Source organism: Hipposideros armiger, unplaced genomic scaffold (assembly GCF_001890085.2).
Source record: "Hipposideros armiger isolate ML-2016 unplaced genomic scaffold, ASM189008v1 scaffold_724, whole genome shotgun sequence".
NCBI lineage: Eukaryota > Metazoa > Chordata > Mammalia > Chiroptera > Hipposideridae > Hipposideros > Hipposideros armiger.
The window spans coordinates 204,263-229,459 of NW_017732074.1; the positions used below are offsets into that span (position 1 = coordinate 204,263).

The 25,197-nt window shown below is 43.5% G+C and overlaps 1 protein-coding gene across 1 annotated transcript in view; it reads left to right on the plus strand.

Annotated features, from left to right (window-relative positions):
• The window catches only part of RYR3 (ryanodine receptor 3), a 358,095-nt gene that overhangs the window by 139,724 nt on the left and 193,174 nt on the right, over positions 1-25,197 (plus strand). Inside the window, exons 20-27 of the mRNA XM_019627208.1 lie at positions 7,019-7,235; positions 10,933-11,037; positions 12,668-12,771; positions 13,943-14,026; positions 15,687-15,846; positions 17,184-17,331; positions 18,461-18,666; positions 19,495-19,669. Coding sequence (XP_019482753.1) covers positions 7,019-7,235; positions 10,933-11,037; positions 12,668-12,771; positions 13,943-14,026; positions 15,687-15,846; positions 17,184-17,331; positions 18,461-18,666; positions 19,495-19,669 — 1,199 coding nt within the window. The remainder of the gene's footprint in view (positions 1-7,018; positions 7,236-10,932; positions 11,038-12,667; positions 12,772-13,942; positions 14,027-15,686; positions 15,847-17,183; positions 17,332-18,460; positions 18,667-19,494; positions 19,670-25,197) is intronic.

Consider the following 25,197-nt stretch of genomic DNA (forward strand, 5'->3'; position numbering starts at 1 on the left):
GATGTCTAACGCATTTTATAAGTCACAACTGCTGAGAGAAATTTAAGAAACTGAACTGTCCAAATGTGTTACTTTGAAAAGTTAACACTGTAAATGTGAGAGATTCTTGCTTATTGCAACTGAACAAGCTAATGCGGTGCTGGGGGCTTGATGTGGATCAGGCCTCTTTTCTGCTAGGAAAATATCAGCTCTGAGATATTTCTGTTTTGGGTTCTCAGAACATGATATGATCTGAGGAGAGATGGGATCGCAGTTGGCCTGCATGCTTGAGAAATAACATTGTATCGAAGTATATCCAGTCCATCCCATGATGTCATTGGTCGAAGTCAGTGCTGGTCCTGTGTTAGAGACTGACCAATTTATTTATTTTCACTTATGAACAAATGGGATTGATATACCAATACTTACTCTTACATAAACTGGTAAATTATGATTTGCGCCAAGAACTAGTTCCTCTCTGTACTTCTTCCGTTTGGTTGTACAAAAATACTAGAAAGAGAAACCAGAATCCTAATTCCAAGTTCAAGTATCTTATTGAAAATAAATGTATTTAATAATAAAATTGGAAAGACATTATTGTTTTTACCCAACCTAGTGGAATATTTGCCTGGTATATAGTGTCCCTCCCCGCAAGGTACAAGGTTATGCCCATCGAGAGAAGTATTCTTCTGTCACAGAAGTATTTAGAAATTTGCTCCTTTTTAACTTCTGTGTGACCTCTAAATTAGATTTCTCTTTTACAGCCCCATTTCCTCCTGCTTACTGAGGTTGTAGTCTTGACTTTGCGACCCCACAATTATTTTATAATTACAAACTATGTTGTTAATAACACCCAATTAGGATGCCCCTGCCAGCAGTCATCGAAGAGCAGAAATCTTTTTCAATTAGATTTACCCACAGTGAAGTCAAAGGCAGCATGAGTAATTACTAACAACATCCACAAATCAATAAGTACTCTCTTCTAACTATTATGAATATGGCTTCTTAGCTTTCTTCTCACTGCGATTTATGACTGGTATGATTGGTGTAGCAGGGCTTTGATGTAATAGCCCTATCCATTATAGGACAGTATTTTGGATGAGCCATATGTACCTTTGGAGCCCACCCAAAAGGTTGAGTTACTTAGGTGCCAGGAAGGTCTTAGTAAAAGGTGGTCTCACCCTACAAAATGGCATTAGGGCATGAACCACATGGAGAACATTACATAGAAGCGGCAGTATATAGTGAAATTTGGGTGCTACCTTTTGTTTTGCAGAAAATTGATGAATTAGTCACAGCAGTAGACTATATGTTACAGGTATAGTTGAACATCCCCATAGGTTATTTTCTCAACTTACATCTCTCTCTTACCAGCCCTTTCTAATTTATAAAAACAAAAATATCCAAAGATGGTTGGTGTTTGCGGTTGGTGTTTGTTTTCTGTTGGTATCCACCAGGCTTGGCTAAAATTCAGGTAACCAACAGCTTAGCTATTTCCAGCTTGCTGTGGTCCATGCTGTGGAAATTACTGCTGAGATAAATATACTTCTGTGAAGAACGTGGTAAGCACTGGCTGGATTGCCCTGGGCTTTCAACAAACACTGGCCAGAAAGAATATGAATGTGGGAACATACATAACTCAGATTGTTCTCCCATCTTAGCGATACGGATGAATGATGCAATTATGAATCATGACTTATGAGTTAAATTCAGGTCAGCAAAAGCTTGCAAATTCTTTCTCAACCGCAGCCTGTATCTTTTTGTTCTTTAGAACACCATCCCGACTCTCAGGGAGTGGGAGGGACTCAACAGCAGATAAGAGTAATGAGACATCTACTAAGACTAAAGCGACTTCACGTGTTTGCTAGTAACCTGTGAATAAAGAAACCTGGTCCTCCTTTCTGAGCCCAGTAAAGCTTTGATTTTTACTATATATATATTTTTTATTATTATTCATGGGTCAGTATTTCAAGCCTGGGAATTTGCAACAGGTATTCTCCTCTCTTCTGCAAACTGGCAAGCAAACAGGCATAAATCTCAAAAGATGAAACTGAAAGTGCTAGCGAGGAATTTGCAGTACAATTTGCTCTGTTTTCAAAATATTAGTCAAGTAAATGGAACATTCCTCCACACATCCCGAAACTACTACTCTCAGGCGACTATTACTAAAGTTGTTGCTCATTCTGAAGTGGGGGAAATCTAAAGACACAATTGCTTACTGCAATCACTTTAGGAAGCAAGAAAAAAAAAAAAACCTTCTCTGAAACCTGATGGAATGTCTGAGTTATGGGAAGAACCCCAGAAAATGGTACAAGTGCTTTAGTGAAAGAGATTAAAATGAATAGCGAAATTGATTTTTTAAATCCATCAATGTAGAGAAAACTCTGAGGATAAAGAACTAATTTTAATGAACTCAATTCTTAACTTTTTTTTTTTTAATTTAACCTTTTTTATGATGCTGGGGGATTCAGTGGAACCCAAGGAGCAGGGAAGAATACACCTAGAGAAGAGAGAATTATATTCGATTTGGAAATTTCTCATTTATGAATGAGGCAAAGGATTTAAAAGATTAACATTAAGTACCAGATAACGGATTTATTGAAAGGAGGAGACTAGGTAGGTGTAACTTGGCTGTTTCTCCTTCTGCCCTTTGAAATCCATGCTCTGGGCTTCTGGATAAGGTCTTGGGCAGGTTCTGTAGCTTTTATTACTCCTTTTAAGAATAAGAACAAGAACAACCTTGTCAGTAATTTAAGAGTTCCATCTATTTGAATGTAAAAACTCCGGATTTGTATGCAGTTGATGTTTGAGCCTTCCTCCACTTTGCGGGCTCCTTCCCTGTGAGCCAGCCCGTCTCAGATGCCTCTAAGGTAGAGCCCAGGGGGGCAACATGACTGTTGGAAAGGGATGTCCTGTGGAGTTGGTGAAGCTGTCTTGTGGCATCAGATCTTTGGGTAGGAGTTGTGTAATTGCTGCCTCTTTCTCTTTGTGTAATTGTTGCCTCTTTCTCTTCTGAGGCCCTTCTGTGGTCCTTTTGTTTGTTTGTTTGTTTGGTTGGTTGGTTGGTTGGTTTGGTTTGGTTTTATGTTTGTTTTTTGAAGAGCCTCAGGCTGGGAGTCTTTGACTGCAGTTTCTTGGACACAGGCTTTACCACCTGTGCTGGCCGCTCCCTCTGGCGGACCCCGCTCCTCACCCTGCATAGGCTTTTCACCTTCCTCAGCCTATGGGCGTCTCATCTCTGCTCAGTTATTTGCCTTTCTGGGCCTAATCCCTTTAGAGATGGCTGGCATCTGGTTCACCTGGCCTTCCAGGAGCACAGTCATTGGCCACTTCTGTCCCTCTTTCCCATAAGTCCCCTATCCTCTTCCCCCACTCTGTCACCAGGCAAATATGTCCCTTACCAAACTTCAAGGGACACTTCTGAAGCTTTTGAATAATTCCTCGAAGCCCTCATCCTTTGACTTCAGATGGAAGAGAACCCCCTCTCCCTCTCTACCTGGCAGTTCTCTCCATGTGAATTCTTTACCTTTCTTATCCTCGTGGAGGTGTGCGGTGGACTAAAGCTGGCAGAACTGGTTTCACAATTTTTTGGTAGCTCCTCCATAGTTGATCCAGCACCTCACTTCATTGTGAAAATATTGACATTGGCATTCACTGAGTTATCCACCTTTGGGAACTCTGCTAAAACTCCAAGACAGAGGAGAGCCCATTTTAATATCCTCAAATATAGTGGATTTCAGATTTTTAATTTCTTTCTTTTGATTATTCCCTTCAAACTTATATTTTCTCCCTAGTTCTCTCCTTTGACCTGGCCAGTCTGGATCTCCCAGAGAGGACTATGAGCAGGACCTCAAATGGTGGTGGTGATTTGTTGGGAGCCATTTCCACAGTCTCTGGGTAGCTGCTCGTGGGTAGTGAGAGAGGAGCCATGGGCAGCGAGTGTGCCTGGTGCCAGCTGCTGGGGAGCGGGGCTCCTGTCCGGCAGGGCTCTGGAAGCAACCCAAGACTGTTTCTCCTGCCCACTGAAGCTCAGCATAATGCCTTTAAAGATGATGCTCCAATAAGCAGTCAACACTGATTACTGGCTATGTTACGTTTTTGTTTTACAGTTTGTGTGGCCATTAGAGGAGATAAGATTAAGATTTATAACCAAACTATCATTCTGCTTTTAATAACCGAATATAAACACAGAAAGCATTGTTCTCCATAAGTGCTACATAGAACTCTACCTTTCTTGATGCATTATCTGTCCAGAGATGACAGCCGATTTTAAAACGTAAGAGAAATTTTAAAAGTAAGCAGAACTGGCAAGAGAGCTCATGAATAATTAAGTCTAGAAGTCCTCGTAGGAGGCCATTTACTTGTTCTTGGAATCCATACACTAGTGAGGAACAAAGAATATAGTTTCTGTACAAGCTCCCAGTTCAGCTTCTCCCAGGAAGGATGCTCAATGAGAAAAGGAAGGGAAAAAAACGTCCCACGCTCATTTTTTGCTCAAAAAGATCCAGTTTTATCCCATAGTTTCAACATGTCAGTAACACAATCTGTTATGTTGCTGTTGAATGGGGAAATTCTCAGCAAATAATTTCAAGGCTTAGTCATTATTTCCTGAAGTTTCACTGAATTAGTAACATTGCAGGCTAATGATTCAGTTTTGTTTTAATGTCATTGTTCATATTTTAATATACATAGATCACGCCCTATTACAGAACATTTTATGCAGGAACATTCACAAGAGGTTATTGTGATTCTAATTCTGTATCATTGTTGTTTAGTGCTTTAAAACGGGAAAGTGGAAGGTTTCATATGATTTCGATAATTAATTTCAAAACAGCATTTTATAAAATGCTCTTTGGATAAAGAATTTGTATTGGGAAGGGGAAAAACCCTTAATGCCTTTCACTTGGGGAGATTTTTATTTTCCATTTTCATAATTAGGCATTCCACAATCATAATTACTTAGCCAATAAACACTGAGACTCGCTTACAAAGCTGCTCTACCAGAATATTTCAGTTAAAGGAAGAGAGGCCTCGCGGAGAGTGTTGCTGTGGGAACTTTGTTAGATCATAGTCCTTCCTCCATATACCTCATCCCCCTCCACACACATGTGCACTCTGTTAGCAATTCCTACCATTTCTCATTCCAAAACAAGTGGGATCTGACTGCTGCTTCCCACCTTGGTCATCATCACCTTGGTCCCACACACCCTCCTCTCTCATTGTGACTAGATGGGTGTCAGGTGCCTCCAGTGCCTCCTCATTAGTTGCCAGGCCTGTATACATAAGACAACTTGGAAAGTCTTACATTTCTTCTCCTTAAAATCCCTCAGATGCTTCCCATCAGAAATAAAATCCCAACTCCTTACCATGGCTTACAGACCCTGCCTGATCTAGCCCTGCCCCTTCCAGCCTCGTCTCCTGCCCCTTGGGTTCTTGTGTTCTCACCACACCACCTTCCACCCACATTCTTCTCTACCTCAGGGCCTTTGCATGTGCTGTTCTTCTGCCTGGAATGCTCCTCCTCCAGGTTTTGAACTTGTTGGCTTCTCCTTGTCCCTCACAGGGTTAGCTCACCTGTCTCCTCCTTAGAGAGGCCTTCCTTGTCTCCAATACAGGAGCAACACCTTTCCCTGAGTTATTTTACACCTCCCTCTTTATTCCCTCATCAGATGTCTCCCAGTCAGTAATTGGGCCTATTTGTCTAGTTGGATGCCTGTGGTATGCTTTGTTCATTGCTGAATCCTTAGTGCAGAGGACATTGAAAGTCATATGTGCTCAGTAAATATTGGGTCATCGGGAAAGTCATGACGTATTTTTCTATGTTTTTCAATGCAACAACACATCACGACTTTCTGGACGACCCAGTAGTTGTTCAATGGAGGGAGGGAGTGTTGTGTGCAGGTACTTTGTGTATGTATTGATTTTTCCTGTGTGAAATTGTTGACCCTGCTGGGCTATATATCTTACCATGTTTTAATTACTTAAAACTTCAGTAATATTTCCTCATCAGTTTTAATCTGGTTGCAGTTGATTTGCAAAAGTGACATTTCTACTTACAAACCTAGGAGCGTATGAAGTATCATTTTGAAATAGTTCACTTTCACTCTCTCCTCCTTGCAGGGGGAGCTTTGGGGGTCTAACCCTAGCCCTAACCTAACCTACAGATATGGGGCTGAAATTCAGCCAGAATGCTAAATTAAAACATTGGAAGACTTCAGTGTATTGGCAATTAGTGCCTGCCATTACTATGAGCCCCAAGTGTCCTTTCCCCTTCCTTGGGAGGTCCCTGCGGGCACTGCTGAAGTGAGCCAGCAGGGTAGGGGTGCCCCCGAGAAAGTCTGGAACGCTAGTGAGCAAACACTTTGTTCCCTTTTGGTCCCTTAGGGTGGTGGCCACCTGCTGATGCTTCCTCAGAGTCGCCCTCATATGGCTGCTTTGGGGAACTGCAGCCTTTGGAATATTGTTTCTATTCACGTCTCCTGGCATGTACGCGTACACCATTTGTGTTTAATACTCTGGTGTTGCTTAATCTTTTGCCTGCGTCTTAAAATAAGAAGTTCCAATTTTCCTCACATAGTTATATCTGCATCCTTTAATTGGTGTGTGAGTAATCTCCCTCAAGTAAAAAGACTTAAGGTTCTCATGCTATAATTCCAATATGATATTTTCAGAGAATAATGTCATCATCACTGTTATTCTTTTTAATACTCTAGTAATCATATCTAGAGTAATGAGTTAACTACTAGAGTAAGGATAATTTTTTAAAACCTAGTGATATTAACATTCAAATTAATGTTTAAGAACTTAGCTGACATAAGTCAGCTGAGAATCACGCACTGACACTCGGTTCTCTTTCCGCTGCTTTGTTGCCCACTTTAGAATGTTAGCTGTGCTGAAGCTAAATTCAGTCACTTCCCAACAAAATAATTTGGGGGTGGCGGGAACTGATCTTGAATTTTCACCTCCATGGTCTGGGATATTTTTGTAACCTCTCTCTTTCTCTCTCTTTCTCTCTCTCTCATCTCTCCAAATGGCACAGAGTACGTTTCCTGATGGGTGGACGTCATGGAGAATTCAAGTTTCTGCCTCCCTCGGGCTATGCCCCTTGTTATGAAGCCTTACTTCCCAAAGAAAAGATGAGATTGGAGCCTGTCAAAGAATATAAACGTGATGCTGAAGGCATCAGAGATCTGTTGGGCACCACCCAGTTCCTCTCCCAAGCCTCTTTCATCCCATGCCCCATAAACACCAGTCAGGTAGGTTCAAGCTGCCAGCAGGAGGCCATGAAGTAATTGGGCTACATTCTTCATCTTTCTGTGTTGTCTTTGTACCGTTCTTACTATATATTCTGTAAAATTGTGATATAATGTGAACAACTGCTATTCTGCGTGTTTCTACCATATGTGAGTAGGTTGAGCTCTTTAGGGATTTCTCAGCCAACAAACAAGTTGCGTCCTTGCTACATGCAAGGCACTGTACTAGGCTCTGTGAAGCATAGGCAGAAAGGTTTCAGTAGTCTCTGGGAATTCATAACCAAGTTGAAGCGGTAAGAAGTAAATGTATCATCTTGTTGAAGTCTAAATGTAATAAATGCAAAATGAAGAGTTTGCACAAGTCAGTGCTAGAAATACCCTTTCGGCTATTATGTTTCTCGAAGTCTGTGTTAGGATAGAATTCAAGCACAGCTGTTAATAAGCTTAACTGGGGCTGGGCATCCAAGGGTGAAGTAACGGGAATGGGATAAATAAGGGCTGAGAAGTAAAAATGCAAATGAGGGACAGGTGATCATGAATATTCCCATGTGAATGGACACTTGGAGAAGGAGAAACATTTTGGGAAAGAATTGGAAGTAAAACTGAAAGAAATGGGATAGCGAGGAGGACTTTGAAAGTGCTGATAAATAGACATGTTTTCCCCTTTCTAGAGTCTTTATTCTGGAAGAAACACGTTCACGCAGTTATGATGAGGGGCATACAGCAGCTTTCAGTATTTCCTACACATCAGTGCTACTCAAATCATTATTCAAGATACAGAAATAAATGAAAAGGGCCCTTGTCTCTGAGGTACTTGGGTTCAGAGTTTGTAGGAATGTAGAGCTCTTTTAGCCTGTAGATAGTCTCAAACTTGTATTTTGCCATAATATTCATGTAAATGTTGCGAATATTATGTCACATTCCCCTGTGTGTGCATGTTCATGAACTTACTTCTCACCTCCTGTAGTTCATGCTGGGGAAATCCCATCGACTAGAAACCACAGCATTTCTCTGTCTGCTTCGTAGAGCCTAGTACAGTGCCTGGAAAGTAGTTGGAGCTGAGCATTTCAAGAGGAAACTGGGGAGGAGTTTGTGAGCCAGCGGTCGTCCTAGAAATCGATCATCTGGTTCCTGTGTGTTCTAGATAAGAAGCTGGAGGGCCAAAGACCTCAATTAGCTTTTCCATGGACACAAGCTGCTAGGGCCCAAGCAGAGAGAGAACATGAGCAGAAACGCGATTCCTACTTCTCTGTGCCACCCTCCCCGTGGAGCCATCATAACAGTATACGTCACTCAGAAGAGGCTTCCTGGGAGAAAGGGACCTCTAAGAGAGTTCCAAAGAATGAAGGGAAGTTTTGATGAGGGACGGAAGGAAGGCTGACCAAAGAGTGAGAAGAGTTTCTAAACATGCAGCACTGAATATTTGGAAATCATATAGTGGAGATAAATCCACAGGCCCGAAGCACGTAGCTGTCTGGACCCAAAGCTAAATTTGTGTGGATGCTGGGACTAGGAAAGTGTTGCTGGAAAATCAAATAGTGGGGACGTTTTTGTTGGGAATGTACAGTTTATTATCTTGAATGAGACCTTGTAATATTTTAGAATCTAATATGCTGTGAAATTATTGTCAAAGGAGGAGTTTTAAAAATCAGATACTCATACAGAGCCTACTCCATGCTTCGTGGAGCACGTCAACCACTCTGTAGATTAGGCATCGCTCACTGGAGTTCTGTCCTTCCACACTAACAGTGCTCAGTGCTTAAACCAGCCCCAACCCCTGGCTGAGCGTGGGGAGAAAAGAACCCAGCTCTGAGCAGCCCAGCCCCCAGACACCCAGGAGGCAGTTACAAACCAGTGTCACCCTGTCCCACACAGTCACCAGCTGAGTTTACTGAAATTATAATTCAGGTTGTTTGTGGCAGCCTCTTTCCACATTTTTTCCTCTCTGGTTCCTCTGACATGCAAATCTAATTTCAGGCTGCGATCAACTAAGGAGCACTTAAACAGATTATCTTAGTTAACCAATAAAATCCAAATACAGTTGCAGTTTGGTTTACTCTTGTAGTAGTAAACTTGGGCCCCCAGCTTGTGGCCTCTGTGGAGAGATATGAGCCAAGTGCCAGGAAAACACAGAGAAACTCTCCCTGAAGGTAACTGGGGAAGACTTCCCAGAGGTGGTGACATCTAAGCTAAATTTAGGCTAACTGTTGAGGGTGTTTGTATTTAAACCATAGCCGAACAGCCAGTAAAGCAGTAAAGACAAATTTGACTTAAGAGCTATTGCAATAGGGGAAAAGGAACTCCAGTATAGAGCTGGGGTCAATTCTAAATACAACAAGAACAAGTGGGGATTTCTAACCAAGGAGCAGATTGGGGGGTGGGGTTGGAGTGTGTGGGGGGGTCAGTGATGGAAAATTACCAAGTGGGAGCATCAGGGGCTAGGATGGAGTCTAACAGGATTCTAGCTGAAGGCAGGCCAGAGTGATCCGCTGTCCCCTGGGGGATGGTAGGGTATGAGGAAATTTGGTCACACATGGAAGGTGATCAGATATGAAGGGTGGTGGATTCTCGCTAAACTGATTTAGCAGGATTCTTGCTAAAACATGGGTCTTGAAGACAAGGCCAAGGACAGAGCCTAGTCAAAAAAAGGGCTCAGAAGCACCTGTCTAGAGTCTGGTCAAAGAGAGAGTGTTTGTCATTTGCCACATAGAGTGGAGGAGTGCAAGTATGTGAACATATTATGTGTGTCATGGGAGCTATTAATAAGGTAAAGGTTATATATGTAAGGGCACGGAACTTGGAACAGTGTGACCTTTTAGGAGAATGTTAAGAAGCTTAGAAAGGATACATTTGGGAGGACTATGATGAGAAATCTGAAGAAGGGTGCTGTATGCTTGGTTAATACATCTAGTCGGTGTCTTAGGAGTATCAAGGAACAGTTGGGGACACTCAGGAGGAGAGCATTGCAGTGTGGTTTTGTTTCTATAGATTTATCACTCTGGCCACAGTGTGGAGGATAGATGGTGGGGTGTTGGGGAGACCAACTGTGAGGCTCTTGCAACAGTCCAGGGAGAAAATAATGAGGTGGAGTGATGTAGAGGCAGGGGTCCTTCAGAAAGACGCTTAGGAAATAAACATGATAGATTTTGTGATTGAGGGTGTGAGGGGTCATGCCAAAAGGGAAGACACTAGGGTGGCTTCCAGGTTTGAAGCAATGGTGGGGCCATTCAACAACAACAACAAAAAAAGAAAAGCGGGAAGAGAGAAACACTTTAAAGGAAAGATAATGAATTCATCTTTGGAGAACCTATTGAGATCACTTTGGTGGGAAAATCCTGTAGGTCGTTGGAACCATGGGTCTGAACTTCAGGACAGACCATAGCTGGAGATGTACTTATTTTTGAGTGACCATCTACGAGTGGGTGAGATCTCCCAAGGAGAAAGCATGGAGAAAGGGGAGGTAAGGCCCAGGGCAGCATTCACATGTGAGGAACATGCAACACGAATATCTGCAAAAAGACTGAGAGGATGCAGGCAGAAAGGAAGCCAAGAGAGGAAAGAATCTCTGGAAGCCGCTCCTCCTCCTGGGTGACGTGTCATGAATTCAACCCGGGCACATGATCCATATAGATTTTATGACAGATCGCAGTACAATTGGCTGTTATCGTTCTGACTTCCCGCTTGTTCCTTTTCCTTGCAGGTTGTCTTGCCATCTCACCTAGAGAAGATCCGAGACAGACTAGCTGAAAACATCCACGAGCTTTGGGGAATGAATAAAATAGAGCTTGGCTGGACTTTTGGCAAGGTATGTGTTTCAGTGGCCAGGCTGAGGTGCAGGGTTGGGTTGCCTTGTTCCCTGGAAAAGTTCTGCAAAGACTCGAATGAGGAGAGGAACCGTATGAGCCAAAACCCGCTCCTTCTGACTATCGCCTGTCTAGCTTCCACTGCATTCGCAGCAGGCTTGCTCGGTTGTTAGTCTAGAGCAGTCAGAAGTGCGGAGAAGACAAGCTCTGCACAGACAGACCCAGGAATCTATTTAGTCCCTCTTACTCCCATATGCTGGTTTCCTTTGTTCCGAGACTATTGAGGGTGGTTGTTCCTCAGCACCTGCTTTCGGACCCTCAGGTCCCCCTTTCCTTTCAGAAACAGCTGTCCTCTCTGCATGGCTGGTGAAAAGAGGCTGATGTCTTGTTTTGAATCAGACTTTGTTTAATATAGTTTTCAGATGTATCACTAAGATTAATGGACACTTCACAGGAGGTTAAGGAATCTCTTTCACTAGAAAGCATTTTTCGGAGAGGCTGTAAATTGACTTTGTCCTGTGATTTGTGTAAGGTCATATCCGAAGGCAGAAGGATAGGTGAGCTCTAAAGCTTCCTGTGACCCTGATGCTCTCAAATTATGCGTGGTCCAGCTTACTTACTGAAAGGGCGCCTGCACTCTAACATATATATGTTGATAGAGCTACCATGAAATACTCTCCTTAAACCTGGCCACCTCTCTGCTGTATGCTCTTATAACACCACCATCTCTCCTTTAGAGAACTAAGCACAACTGTGCGATGTTCCCTTTATTTTATGATTCGTTTATTATTGTTCCCTGCCCCATTAGCCTGTGTACTTCATGAGGCTGAGGCTATTCCAGCTCACCACGGAATGAACTCCTAATGTCTAGCTCAGTGCCTATCACATAGTAGACACTCAACAAATATTTGTTGAATGAATGAATGAATGTCTGAATCTGTGCTGTCCAGTACAATAGTCATGAGTGACAGGTGGCTATTGAGTACTTGAAATGAGACTAGTCTGAACTGAGATATGCTGTGAGTATAAACTACACACCAGATTTTGAAGACTTACTGTCAACAATAGTATAAAATGTCTAATAAAGTATGTCTTGTGTTCATTATGAAAATGGTAATATTTTTGCTACATTGGGTTAAATAAAATGCATTGTTAACATTAATTCCATCTCTTTCTTTTTGCTTTCGTAATGCGGCTACTAGAAACTCTGAAATTACCAATGTGGTTGACATGTGTGGCAGACTTTATGTTTCTCATGGACAGCACCGGTCCAGACCCTATAGTCCTTTATGTTCTGGGAACACTCCCATTCAGTAGCATTCTGGTTCCATCAATTTGGGACAGGCAGGAGCATGGCTGCTGCCACGTGTAAAATTGCTTCTCTGGGAAAGTATGTTCTCAGTGCAAACACCTGACTAGAAACAGACCCACAGAGCACAAGCCACTGGCAACTTGGGGACTGTATGTACCATTTACTAGAGAGAAGATCATCTATTCGCCTATCAGCAAATAGCTGTCTTTGTCTCGCCTGATATAGATCATCCGGGCCATGTTTCAAAGTGCGTCCTCTTCTGTTTTCTGTGGCAGTGCCAGCTGTCACACTTAAATTACATTCTTTATGTTGTCACCTAGATACGGGATGACAATAAAAGACAACACCCCTGCCTTGTGGAGTTTTCCAAGCTGCCCGAAACTGAGAAGAATTATAACCTACAAATGTCAACTGAAACCTTAAAGTGAGTGTTTAATTGAGTTGAATTTGGACAAGAGAGTGGATGATTTAATGCCTTATAACAAACTGCAAAGATATGTCTCTTGCCTGGAAAACATGATGCGTTCTGATAAATTGGAGGGTGATTATTCATGCCACAGAAGGATCTGGCATAGTGAATAACGTTTCCACCATTGATTGTTATTGAGCATCTGTATTTCTTTAGAGGCCATTTGCTGATTGACAGGGACGGGAAATGGTGGCAGAAAAAAAGAAGAGAAACTTAGAATCAAAGGACCAACTGCCTCTTGCAGATTAAATCAAGAAGCAAGGATAAAACATTTCTAAAAACCAATGGGAAAACAGTTTGATTCACTAAAATTCAATTTAAAAACAACTTTTAGTTTCTCTGTGATCCCACCCAAGGTTAAAAGCCTAATTTGGACTCGAATTATTTTAGCGCAAGTTGGTGTCTCCCATCTTGAATTCCTGTTGTGCTTGTTGCCTGTTCTCTCTGTGTTGTATTTCTGTTCCCTTGTTGTCAGCGTAGAACGTGTTAATGTGGTTTTGTTGGCCTAACAATGCTCTATCACGCTGCCCTGTCTCAGGCTCACATAGGTGAAGTCTTCAATCACCCTGAAGCCTCTTGAGGGTGCGGCTCTGGTACCTCATGCCATCGAGCACCTGTGTGTACAGAGAGCACACAGTAAATACTTGCTGACCTGGGGATTTGCTGTGAGGATCCTATCTGTTCCCTAGAATCAGAGAAGCAGGCTACAATCCTAATGCAAATTTGAAAATGTCTCTAAGTGGGGCTATTAAATGAGCTTCTTTTTTTATGTTCTTATGTTTGCTATTATCTAAATCTGGAGCTGGCAAGCTATGGCCCATGGGCCAGTCGGACCAGCCACCTGTTTTTGTAAATAAAGTTTTATTGTCACAGGGCCAAGCTCATTGGTTTGCATATTGTTGATGGTTGCTCTCTCTCTATAATGGCAGAGCTATGTAGTTGTGAAAGACATGGCCCACGAAGCAGAAACGTGTACATTCTGGCCCTTTACAGAAAAAGCATGGTGGCCCCTGGTCTAAATGAATGACTGTTGTCATTCACTTTTATCAACTCAGATGTGGGGTAGGGTTCTTGCTGTCCTTTACCTTACTGTTGGCCCTAGTCTTTTTCTTCTGTTATGTCACAGGACCCTCCTGGCCTTGGGATGCCACATCGCTCATGTTAATCCAGCTGCTGAAGAGGCTCTCAAGAAGGTCAAACTGTCCAAAAAGTAGGTGATTTTTGTTTAATGGTTCAAGACTTGAATGCTTCAGTTTGAATTTTTAAACAAGGGGTATGGGAGCCCACGCACGAAGGCAGGTGGCAGACCCACGTACTTGCTAGCGCCAGCTCAGTACAGCTCCTCCTTTAGACTGCGCTGAAGCCCCCAGACAGAAGCCTGCTGACCTGCAGGTGTCCCCAGCCTTCCCCTCTTTGTGCTCCTCCTGCCTGAACCTACAATACTATCGTTAGTTCTGAGCCAAAAGATACGGTGCTCTCAGATGGATGCACTGTCTTTGGTCTCTAAAAATAGCAGTTGGCCCAGGAGCTTGGCCATGGCTGGTAGTCACAGCAAAGATTCACTCCTCTGGCACTGGGCCAGCCTTGTAAATCCATCGTGGGAATGGTTGTCTCTGCCAAGGTGTAATTTGAACCCCTACATCTGCACGCGTACAAATCTTTCTCTCGCCTGTACATTCAGAGTCCCATGTGCTGGTACGTTCAGATACGTGCTCACTGGCACGTCCCCTGGCTCGCTTGCATGCTCTCCCTCACATGCACCAGCCTTTGGAGCACACACATTCACACAGGTGTCATAATTAGTTATGAGCCAAGGCTGTGCCAACGTTAATCACATGCTTGTCTTTCCCTTCTTCCCTGCTCAACTCCCAAGCTTCCAAGCTTTACTCTCAGCAGCTGAGCGCAGCACAGCTGAGAGGCAGCAGACAGAGGTGCCCCTGCTGGCCAAGCTGCTGGCATCAGTGCTCAGCAGTCGATGCCTGTTGACGCTGCCCAAGAGCATGAGGGGCAGTATCTTATGCCTACAGTAGACCCTGAACCTCAAGCAGCTTAGAGGTTTCCTGGATGGAGTGAGCCTTGGTCTATAAGTCATCACATTTAGATTATGGCCCTAGTCTGGGCACTTAATGGCCCTCGAGCCATAGCCTCTGGACTCATGTTCCCATGTGGCCAAGACCAGCTGCTCTCCTGAGAGTCACTCCATAGTGTGCCCTGGTCCTCGCCACACACACAGCACATCCTCCTGGGCTTGTACTGAGCTTTTTCCCATCTTCACATTATCCACCAAATTAAAAACATTTGAGCCTCTGACCCCTGGACTGGACACACTAAGGTCAGTTCAAGCTCACAGATTCTCTAAGGCCATGATTTTTCCTTGTAATTCCCAAAGTAAAGGTTTAACTTTCTAAGACTGAACAGTCAATCATTCTCTGCTGATCTATAAGAAACCATTTGGCTCGATGTCCCGTCCTTGCCGATGTGGTTAGAACCTTTTGTGTTTTAAAATGGGATGAAGGAACCTCTGGTAATATTACAGCTTACTAAATGAGCCCATTATTTGTAGGGCACATAAGTGCTTTCTTAGAAATAAGGATGGATTTACACAGACCATCCACTTTCTCCAACAGTCTCCTTTGAATCTGGTAGGTAAAAAGGATGTCACACACATTGGCAAAAAGGATGGTAGGTAAGGGGCTTCATCCGTGGACTTCAAATAGAACTGAGCTATCCATTATGCAACAGGGTAGAACCTGTGACTGACTGTAGCCATATTTTCATAGTGTTCTTACCATGCACTATTGGTTTAGAATCTGGAATGGGGGATGTATACAGATCCATTCAAAATATTTCTTTTTTCCATTTTCTTGTAGCTACATGATGTCCAATGGCTATAAGCCGGCCCCTTTGGATCTGTCTGATGTGAAGCTGTTACCTCCTCAGGAAATTTTAGTGGATAAGCTGGCAGAAAATGCACATAATGTTTGGGCAAAAGACAGAATAAAACAAGGATGGACCTATGGCATTCAACAGGTGAGAAGTGCTGGGTCAGGCCCGCTGGAAAAGTTAGGAGATGTGATCATCTGTCACCATGCCGTTTTTCTTTGGTGGGCATTAGATTGGAAGGTAAAGGTTGTCCTTGAACTCTGTCCCTCCTGCCTCAGCACATACATTATTTATAGACTCATGGGTCACAATGACATTAACTCCAGGCACAATTCCAATTTTGCAGAAAAGGGTAGGCTTATCTTTCTATTGTTAGCCTGCTTCACTTATGATCGTGTTGCCCTGTGTATGTGCCCACTGGCTGCATCTGCTGTCATTTCCTCCCTGTCTTGTTGCATGCCTTGTGGAGAGGTGAGCTTTCATGCCACTCTCCAAGGGCGGGGTAAGGCTCGCACAAATCAGCGTCACAGCTCCGCAGTATTTCTGGGATGGTCCCAAGTGTCGACCCCTGAGAGTGAAAAGGAAGGATGCTAGCCCAGGAGAGAGGCAAACCAGCCTTCCAGGAAGCCAGTGCCCCCTTACTCCAGCCCATCAGGCCAAGATTCCTGGGCAACCAAGATTCTTAGCTTGAGCAGGAGGCAGCCTAAGAGCCAAGGCACAGCAAGGAATTCGGTGGAGCCAGGGTTCAGCCCAAGCCCTCTGGCACACTTCTCTTCTTGAAATGCTTCCCTCATCTCGATAAGTACCAGGGTTAGCGTCAGGGAAGTTTCGGGGTAGCTGGGCACACACACTTTCATTCATACCTGGGCTTCTGAACCTACGTGTGTGGGATCCAAGAAGACCACAGCAGCAGAAAACATGGCAGGGAGGGGAGGGAGGTTCAAACAGCATGTCAAGCATATTTATTTACAACGACTTATCACTGCAATTGTCATAATTATCTTCTTAGTCCTCCCTAAGGACCTGAGGAGAACTCTAATACAAATGTGTGCATACTGCAATGAAATGGACCCACTGTGGCTCAGCCACCTTTTCTGATGTTTCTCTATGATGTTTCTGTGTTAAGTTTAAATCATGGCATCATCTTCCATAGGGGGTTGCTACTTGAATCCCCATCTGCCTTGCCTTGGGATTGGAGATTTCTAACCAATTTTATGCACTTCATTTTATTCACAGGCTAGCATTATTAAAATGTGTTTTTTTAATGCTAGCTTTGAACATTAGTAAAAATTTCCCATTTACACTCATTTAATCCTGAAGAGAAGTAGTAAATATGTACATTGCTATATATCAAGGCACTGGGGGAAGAGCCAGTAGACTCATATGAGGAAGCCAGTACTATTCCTGGGATGTGTAAGTGAGAAAAACTATTTGTAAATGCAAAATGTATTTTCTCAGAACCTCTTTTCTCTGGCTTCACATAGGATTTGAAGAACAAAAGAAACCCCCGTCTGGTGCCATATGCATTACTGGATGAGCGTACCAAGAAGTCCAACAGGGACAGTCTTCGTGAAGCTGTTCGGACATTTGTTGGTTATGGCTATAACATCGAGCCATCAGACCAAGAACTAGGTAATGAGTGGAGATTGTTTGTTCTGGCCCCAACTTACTAAACAGGTCCTCTTCTGAGGAAATGCTAACATTGAGTAGGTCGAACTTGCACCATTAAAAATTATATTAGTGCTGAGGAGCACTAAACTAAATGGTGTATTTTGAGAAATGTGGGGGTGGGGGGACGGGTGAGGAGAACCATGTTTGATAGTAAAACATTGTCCCCTTGACAGATGTGTTTATGATGAGCATGTCTATACCCCAATCCTGCAGGGAATAAGTTATCCTCCAGGATAGCTGAGCTTCTCAGGTTATTTGGTCACAAACAGTTACCTTCATTTCTTGTATTTTCCAAACATGTGAATATCAGCTTACTTTTGGACCAGGTAATCTCATCCCTAAATAAAATTCTAACGCTGATTAAAATCACCAGTTTATAATCGATGAACATATCATTGTGATCCCATACCCCAGCAGGTCCCAGGCCACTGGGCAGTATTACAAGTGATTAAGGGGATGCATTTGGAGTAAGATAAACCTGGGTTCAAATCCTTGCTCTCCTTGGTTTATTGGCTCGGTGACCTCAAACAAGTGATTCAACCTCTCTGAGCCTCAATTCTTCATCTGTAAAATGAAGACAATATTACCAACCTCATAAGATTATTGCTAGGAAAATCTGAGACAGTCTCTAAAGCCGTGGTTTACAACCTGTGGGTCGCGACCCCTTTGGGGGTCGAACGACCCTTTCATAGGGGTTGCCTAAGACCATCGAAAAACAAAAAGATATTTACATTATGATTAACAACAGTAGCAAAATTACAGTTATAGAGTAGCAACGAAAATAATTTTATGGTTGGGGGGTCACCACAACATGAGGAAGTATATTAAGGGGTCGCAGCATTAAGAAGGTTGAGAACCGCTGCCCTAAAGGATGTACTACAAAGTAATCACTCAGTGAATGGTAGCTTGTATTGTTATTATGTGATGATAAAAAATGATTCTTGTGAACAGAATGTTATATTAGATAGTGGAAGATCTGTCTATCCAGTCTTTGTTGTCAAATTCTATTGAGGAATGCTACCTAATGATTAAAGTTCTGTGTGCTCTCTTTCCCACCTACACTCTCTACTCCCTTCCCTTCTCTCAATAGCTGACCCAGCTATGGAGAAAGTCAGCATAGACAAGATTCGATTTTTCCGGGTAGAACAGTCTTATGCGGTGAGATCTGGAAAGTGGTATTTTGAGTTTGAGGTGGTGACCGAAGGAGACATGCGTGTTGGCTGGGCCAGGCCAGGCTGTCGGCCTGACATTGAGCTGGGGGCCGATGACCAAGCCTTTGTGTTTGAAGGCAGCAGGGTGAGTCTCGACAGTGTCCACACATCCTCAGTCCATTTTTTTTTCCCCCTCCAAACATTTCCCCAGAAGTTGGGAGTAATGAGTGTCTGGGTCTCTGGCTTCAAAATGAATGGACATCACAACTGGCTAATTTAAACCATTAAATGATCATTACCTAGTGATTGTCACTTTGCTCTTTGCTGTGGTGAAGGGGAGGACTGTACACCCACGTACTTTCTGTAATCACTTGCGTATCTGCCCTTGCACTTGAGCCCATTGCTTCCATTCCAAAGGAGGTTCACAGAACACTATGCGGCCATTGTCTGGAGAAGTCTTACCACTTTGCCCTTGAGAGTCCTGCTTACTGTCATAGCTAACTAGGTATTGGGAGGCTTGGGCCACCTTTTCTGATGAGCCTTCTGTATCTTGGTTTCATTCGTCTATAACAGGGGCCGGCAAACTTTTGAGACGGAAGAGCCAATCCTGTTCCTCACAACAATTTACAAATTATTCAAGAGCCATAAGACAAATGAAATCACCATTATGTGAATAATATCCTTTAAAAATTTTATAAATGAAACTGATAGTTTTATTTTCATTTTCAATTTTACTTCAGAGCCACATGTACGTACCCAAAGAGCCGCATGTGGCTCGCGAGCCACAGTTTGCCGATCCCTGATCTATAAGTTAGATCACTCCTCCCTGTGACCTGTCCTTGGTAGAGATGAGTGCCCTGTAGAAACCAGGCACCACTGCCATGTAGGAGAAATTGCTTTTTGGCCCTTTCTGCAGCTGTCTGGGGGCTTCTAGGATTTCCGGTTCTCTAAGCCCTGGGGTCTTATTTCCTAGGGCCAGTGTTGGCATCAAGGGAGTGGGTATTTTGGACGTACCTGGCAGCCAGGAGATGTAGTTGGATGTATGATTAACCTGGATGATGCTTCAATGATCTTCACACTTAACGGGGAGCTGCTGATCACCAACAAAGGCTCTGAACTCGCCTTCGCTGATTATGAAATTGAAAATGGTAAGTCTGCCTACCACCCTCCCCCATCCCAACTCCGTGAGTCGAAGGGAAATCCAGGGAGAGCTGGGTGAACTTGTCTATCTCCTGTCCTTTGCACCGTCTTTGGTGAAGACTAGGCTTTATACTATCATTTTTTAAGAAATCAAGACAAATAATAGGGATAGTTGGTATGTACAGCATAAATATAAGTTCTGAACTTTCAGATAAATTAAGAAACTCTCCTCTTATTCCCTGCCCTGCACTTTAAGGTTCCCCAGGTTTCCTAGTATTATAAAGGAAATGCTAATTGCATAAGAACTAATGTCCCTGGCAGAATACAAAAGTCAGTGGATTAAAGAATTATCCTTTTATTCTGATTTGAATTGTCAGTCTGCATGTTTGTGTCATTGAACTTGATACTTTGATGAGAACCAGTGAAACACAAAAATTCGGCTTAGCTGTTCCCTTGAATGAAATACAATTTATTCTGAAAGTCACACACGCTGTGAAACCCAAGCACAGTTGCACTTATTAATGGCTATGAGTAGACTGCAACCCGGGCAGTGCTTCCAGCTACACAAAGGAGCAATTGGCGCTTCTCATTCCCTGTCTACAGAACCACATTATGCACAAAGGTTGTTGGCATATAGGAGAAGGAGCACTGGACTGTGACTCAGCTGACTCGCTCCTAACAAGCCATGGGGCTCCCAGAGAGTCTTGGCTTGACTTCTCTTGCTTCACTGTCTTCATCTGTACCAGAGACTAAGAGGATTAGACTGCATGAGTTCCAGCATCCTTCTCAGATGTGGCAATGACTTAATACCCGCAGTGCACACACCCCTGAGCTTGGTGCTGTGCCTCTCACTGCTGCTTCGTTACAGACGAGGAGGCACAGTGGTTGACAGGGAAGGAGGCTGCTCTGGGTCAGAAGTCCTGGCTCACCTCCCGCCTCCGCCCCTCCGAACCTGTGACATCTTGGGAGGACTTGGTTTAACATCTTTGCATCTCATTTCCTCTCCATAAATGATTGGGGCTCCTGATAGCTCCAGGCCTTTACAGAAAGAAACAGTCTCTGCCTAGAAAGCTAAAAAAAAAAAAAAAAAAAGATAAAATGGCATAGGCAATAGAGCAGTAGAGATATAGGAAACTGTATATATATAGTAATATAAATATTCCCTATTTACAGAATGTTTATAGCTTTTTAAATCACTTTCACTCTTTTTACAGATACCTATTATCTGCAGCATGCGTTTCCAAATGTACCCTAAAAGAGCTTTAACGATTTTTCTGAGAGCCACATATCTGGGAATATAGAAAGGTTGCAAGTCAGTGTATTTTCCTAGACAAACAGGATGACGAAAGCCAGATGGGGTCATATTTTAATGCCTTCTGAAAAGGTTTCAAACCAGAGTTTTAAAGAGAGAATCCTATTTGGGGAGACATGTGGGAGAGGCATTGCCAGCAGAAAGAAAGGCTTGTGGGCTGGTTCACAGGAAAAGGAGAGGGCAGTGTAGACAATCCATCTTCTGACACTACTCTTAGGAAACAGATATTTACCAAGCACCCACTACAGGCAGTGTTTTCGTCGTCTTGAGGCCCAAAAGAAAATGAAAAACTGGACAATTCAGCCTTGTCCCAAGGGAAGAGCTTCCTGGGGTAGAAGGATTCCAAAGACGGGAGACGTTTTCCTGGCTCTACTGTCCATGAACCAGGGAGGTTACCTATCTGTGAGGCTTTGGCTCACTATAAGGAAGAGATAAGAATCTTGTCAGTTGGGCAGCATCATGAGGACTTTACAAAGTCCAAAGCCTTGCTACTCAAAATGTGGTCTACCCATTAGAAATGCAGATTAGCAGGCTCCACCAGACCTGAATCAGAAACTACATTCAGACAAGAGACTCTGCTGGTTCAAATGTACATATAAGTAGGAGTGGTATTAAAGAGTGCATCTTCTAGTTGTAAAACTAAATAAAATGAAAATGTGAAAAAGTAATAATGCAATGCAGTTGGTTAGAAATGGCAAATGACTACTACAGAATAAAAAGTCTCTAAGAATGGGATGGGCACTGAACGTTACATAGAGAATCTGAAATGTCTGCCCCTCGGAAGAAGGGTATTCCCCTCAGAGGGTATAACTAGAGTATTGCTGTGGAATCAGAAAACTGAAAGAAAGGGTAGAACAGATTGGAAAATGTGTATATGGAATTTATGGAAGACGAAGCTGGAAAGATAGACAAGGTGAAGATTACAGCCTCGAATACCAAGACTCTGTCTTTCATTCATGATACTTTTCTTGTCTAATGTGGTCCAAGCACCCCTTGGACTTCACTCTCTAAGACATGGGGGGCTATTGTAGGATTTGCACAGAGGAATGCTATGAAGCACAGGAATGTTTTAGGATAACTCTGCTTTTAGAGATTATCTGTATTGTAATGAAAGTGATGCCTCATACACTTTTTGTGTACAGGGACATGAGTTGACCTTCAGAATAATGAAGTCTATCCAGGGAAGCTGTTTTATAGCAGAATTTTTCTGTATTATGTGAACACATTATGCTGTAGTATCATATCGCATTTTAGTAACAGAGACAGGATAATTATGAGGGTCAGTTCTGCGACGGCTCAGGAAGGCAGCTGAAAGAGAGTCTGCATGCCATTTTTTTTAAATATTCGTAGCCCAGAGGCCTGGAATAACCAACCATATAGCATTTCTGTATTCACTATATAAAGTGGAAAGAGGCGGCAATTCTTGCCTTGAGCCGTTAGGAAGAGCATCTGTTGGAAATGAAACATGTTGTGCACTGGAGCCCCCCTAAAGCCAACCCCCCTATGCGTTTGTGCCCTGGTCTCCAGCTTCCCAGACTTGATTCAGGCCATTATCCCAAGGGGAGTTGTTCCGTGGGGAATTTTTAGTTCTTTGAGAGAGCTAATGGGGGGCAGGCATTAAAATTCATGGCTGTTTTTCTCTCTGGGTTATTTGTAAGTTATCTCCCTCCTCTTCTGCATCATGGACAATATACTCTTACCTGTTTCATTAGAATTTCTCTAATCATTGTTCCCTACCCCAGTCCCTGACCTGGACCAATTACAGCTCTCGGTGTTGTCACCTAAAGGCATCAAGAAGCTCAGAAGCTTCCACGATGGAACCTTTGCTGTTTAGTCTTCTCTTTTATTCCAGTTAAACGAAAGGAAGATAAAATCCTGTACATCTTGCCAGGCTTCAGAATGTGACGTCTGGAGGAGGCTTTAGTGCTGGTCTCCTGTTCTGCCTCTCTGCCAGGCACTCCCCGGAGGAACATTCTGCTCCTAACGCAGCTCTGGTGTCTGCATGGACAGACTCCTGGACTGTCCCTGCCATTGGCCTGTGGGGTGTAACAGCTCCCCCAGCTCTGCTGGCAGCTCTTCTGTAGGCAGCAGATGAAACTTACTTTCTGGGAAGTGTCACTACCATCTGCACACAAATGCATTGGTACCAAGGGTCCCCCTGTCATTCTTTCTCCAGATGGGTGCTATGCTTCAGGAAGTGGCTGTGGCAAGGGACACATGCCTCTTGTTTCCTGTATTTTCTACAAGGCTTCTGACCATCTCAGTGCTATCCCTAAACTCTACCTTTGTGAGGCTTAGCAGGCAATGAAAATTAATGGGTTAAACACGTGCTGCTAGATTGAGACTGTCAGAAACACCCAGGAATGGTCTGGGCAGTCATCTAACCACCTCTCTCCAAGATCTGTTCTGCCATTACTGGTAGTGATTTGCTCACATGCCTTTCTTCAGTTTAAAATGGATTGCAAATAGACCCATGGTTTGGATTTTCTAGAGAACTGATTTCTTTCCAAGCTCCTGAATTATAAAACGATGACCTCCTGTCTATCTCCCTTCCTCATCCCAAAATCAGGCCTTATGCTACCAAGTTTGTCAGAACCTGGGGTCCCCTGCAGGATTTAAGTGCATGTGTTTTTGCCGTTACCTTCCTGGATCAAGAACTCTATGGAGGTAAATGCCATTTGCAGATTTTCTCCTCAAACCTCTTCAAAGAGGTCTGCAGAACTGAGTCTCTGTTTTCCTTTATTTTTCTGTTTTGTTACTTCTCCAGTCTCATTTGCAGCTATAGGTTAGTTGGGTTGTGTGCAAAGTGCAAATCCTTATTTACGAGTGTCAGTGCTCATAGTACTGCCATGTGGCCTTGCCAAATGGAACTTTTTGTCCTGGTCAACTCCAGGGAGCCATGTGACCACTTGTGGTGTCCTTTTCCTGTAAGTGTCCTGGAGTCTTTGGTTGTAGGTCTTGTGGTCATGGGTCTCCAGCTGCCTGACCTAGAAGCAAACTGGTCAACTACATGACACTTAGGAAAATCTTTTGAAAAGTGAAGAAGGAAGAATTAGAGCAAGTCATTGTGGATAAGAATTAGAAAGCTGGCATCCTAGCCTGCGTCCCCGGTGCTTGCTCTGGACCGCTTGCTCCTCAGGCGGCCTTGTTCACATGCTGGCTGTGCAGCTTACTGGGTGACAGACCTTGAGCAAGTTTTCAACTTGCTGAGCCTTGGTTTCCTCAGCTGTACAATGGGCATAATAATGATATAAATCTATAGATCCCTAAGCCCAGTATCTGAGACTTAGAAAGTACTTGATAAATATTAGCCGTTGTACTTTATTGTCATTGTTATCCCTTCACTATTATACAGAGTTATACAGTTGCATGAAGTTTTAATGCCTCAAGTAAAGACGTTTTAGAAATGGAGAGATTGGTAGCTAGAGCCACTCAAAGGCCAGGTGTGAGGAGCTGATGAAAGGCATCCAGTAATCAAGCATCCCCCAGGAGAAACGTGCTCGTGCCTTGTGAGGCCTTGCCTTTGCTCTCAGTCCCATTTGTGTCTTCTCTTTTCTAACTTAAGATTTGGCTTTAGCTTCTCTGCCACTGCTTTACAGAGCTGTCCCAGCCATACCCGCTTAGGCCCTGGGAAGCCCCCGACACTCCTTCCCTCCCGTTGCTTTCACATCCATGACTTCTCATGCGGTGTTCAGCTCTCCCCTGTAGAGAGAGGGCTTCTGCCCTATAGGGACAGCACTTTAGAAGAGTGTAGCCCTCTGCCCTGGGGTATCACTGCTGTTTAAACCTGGGGTATCATCCCCTGTAACATTCACCCCCCTCAGTCCTCCTTGCACACTGACTGGCAGCTGGTCTGTGAGTGAGAGGGTGTGGAATCTTGCCCCAATTTGTCACTTGCCCTTCTCATGACCTTGATGAAGTCTATTAACTCCTCAGTTTTATCCTCGGTAAAATGCCGGACCTTCTGCTGATAGCTTAGGAACAAGGAGGAGCCCAAATCCCTGAGACAAACAGGCTCCATGCAACGACTACCTTCTTTTCCCTTCTGTGTGTATCTTACGTTGTCCGTGGGTCTGTGACTAGGAAGTTATTCATACGACCTGACTTATTCAGAAGTCCTCCTCCATGCTTCTGTCCACTAAGGCTTTTACCCCTGCTGCTCACTCACTCCACCATTCAAGCTAACAGAGAAGAGAGCGGGACAGCGATTTTCTTAAGACATCC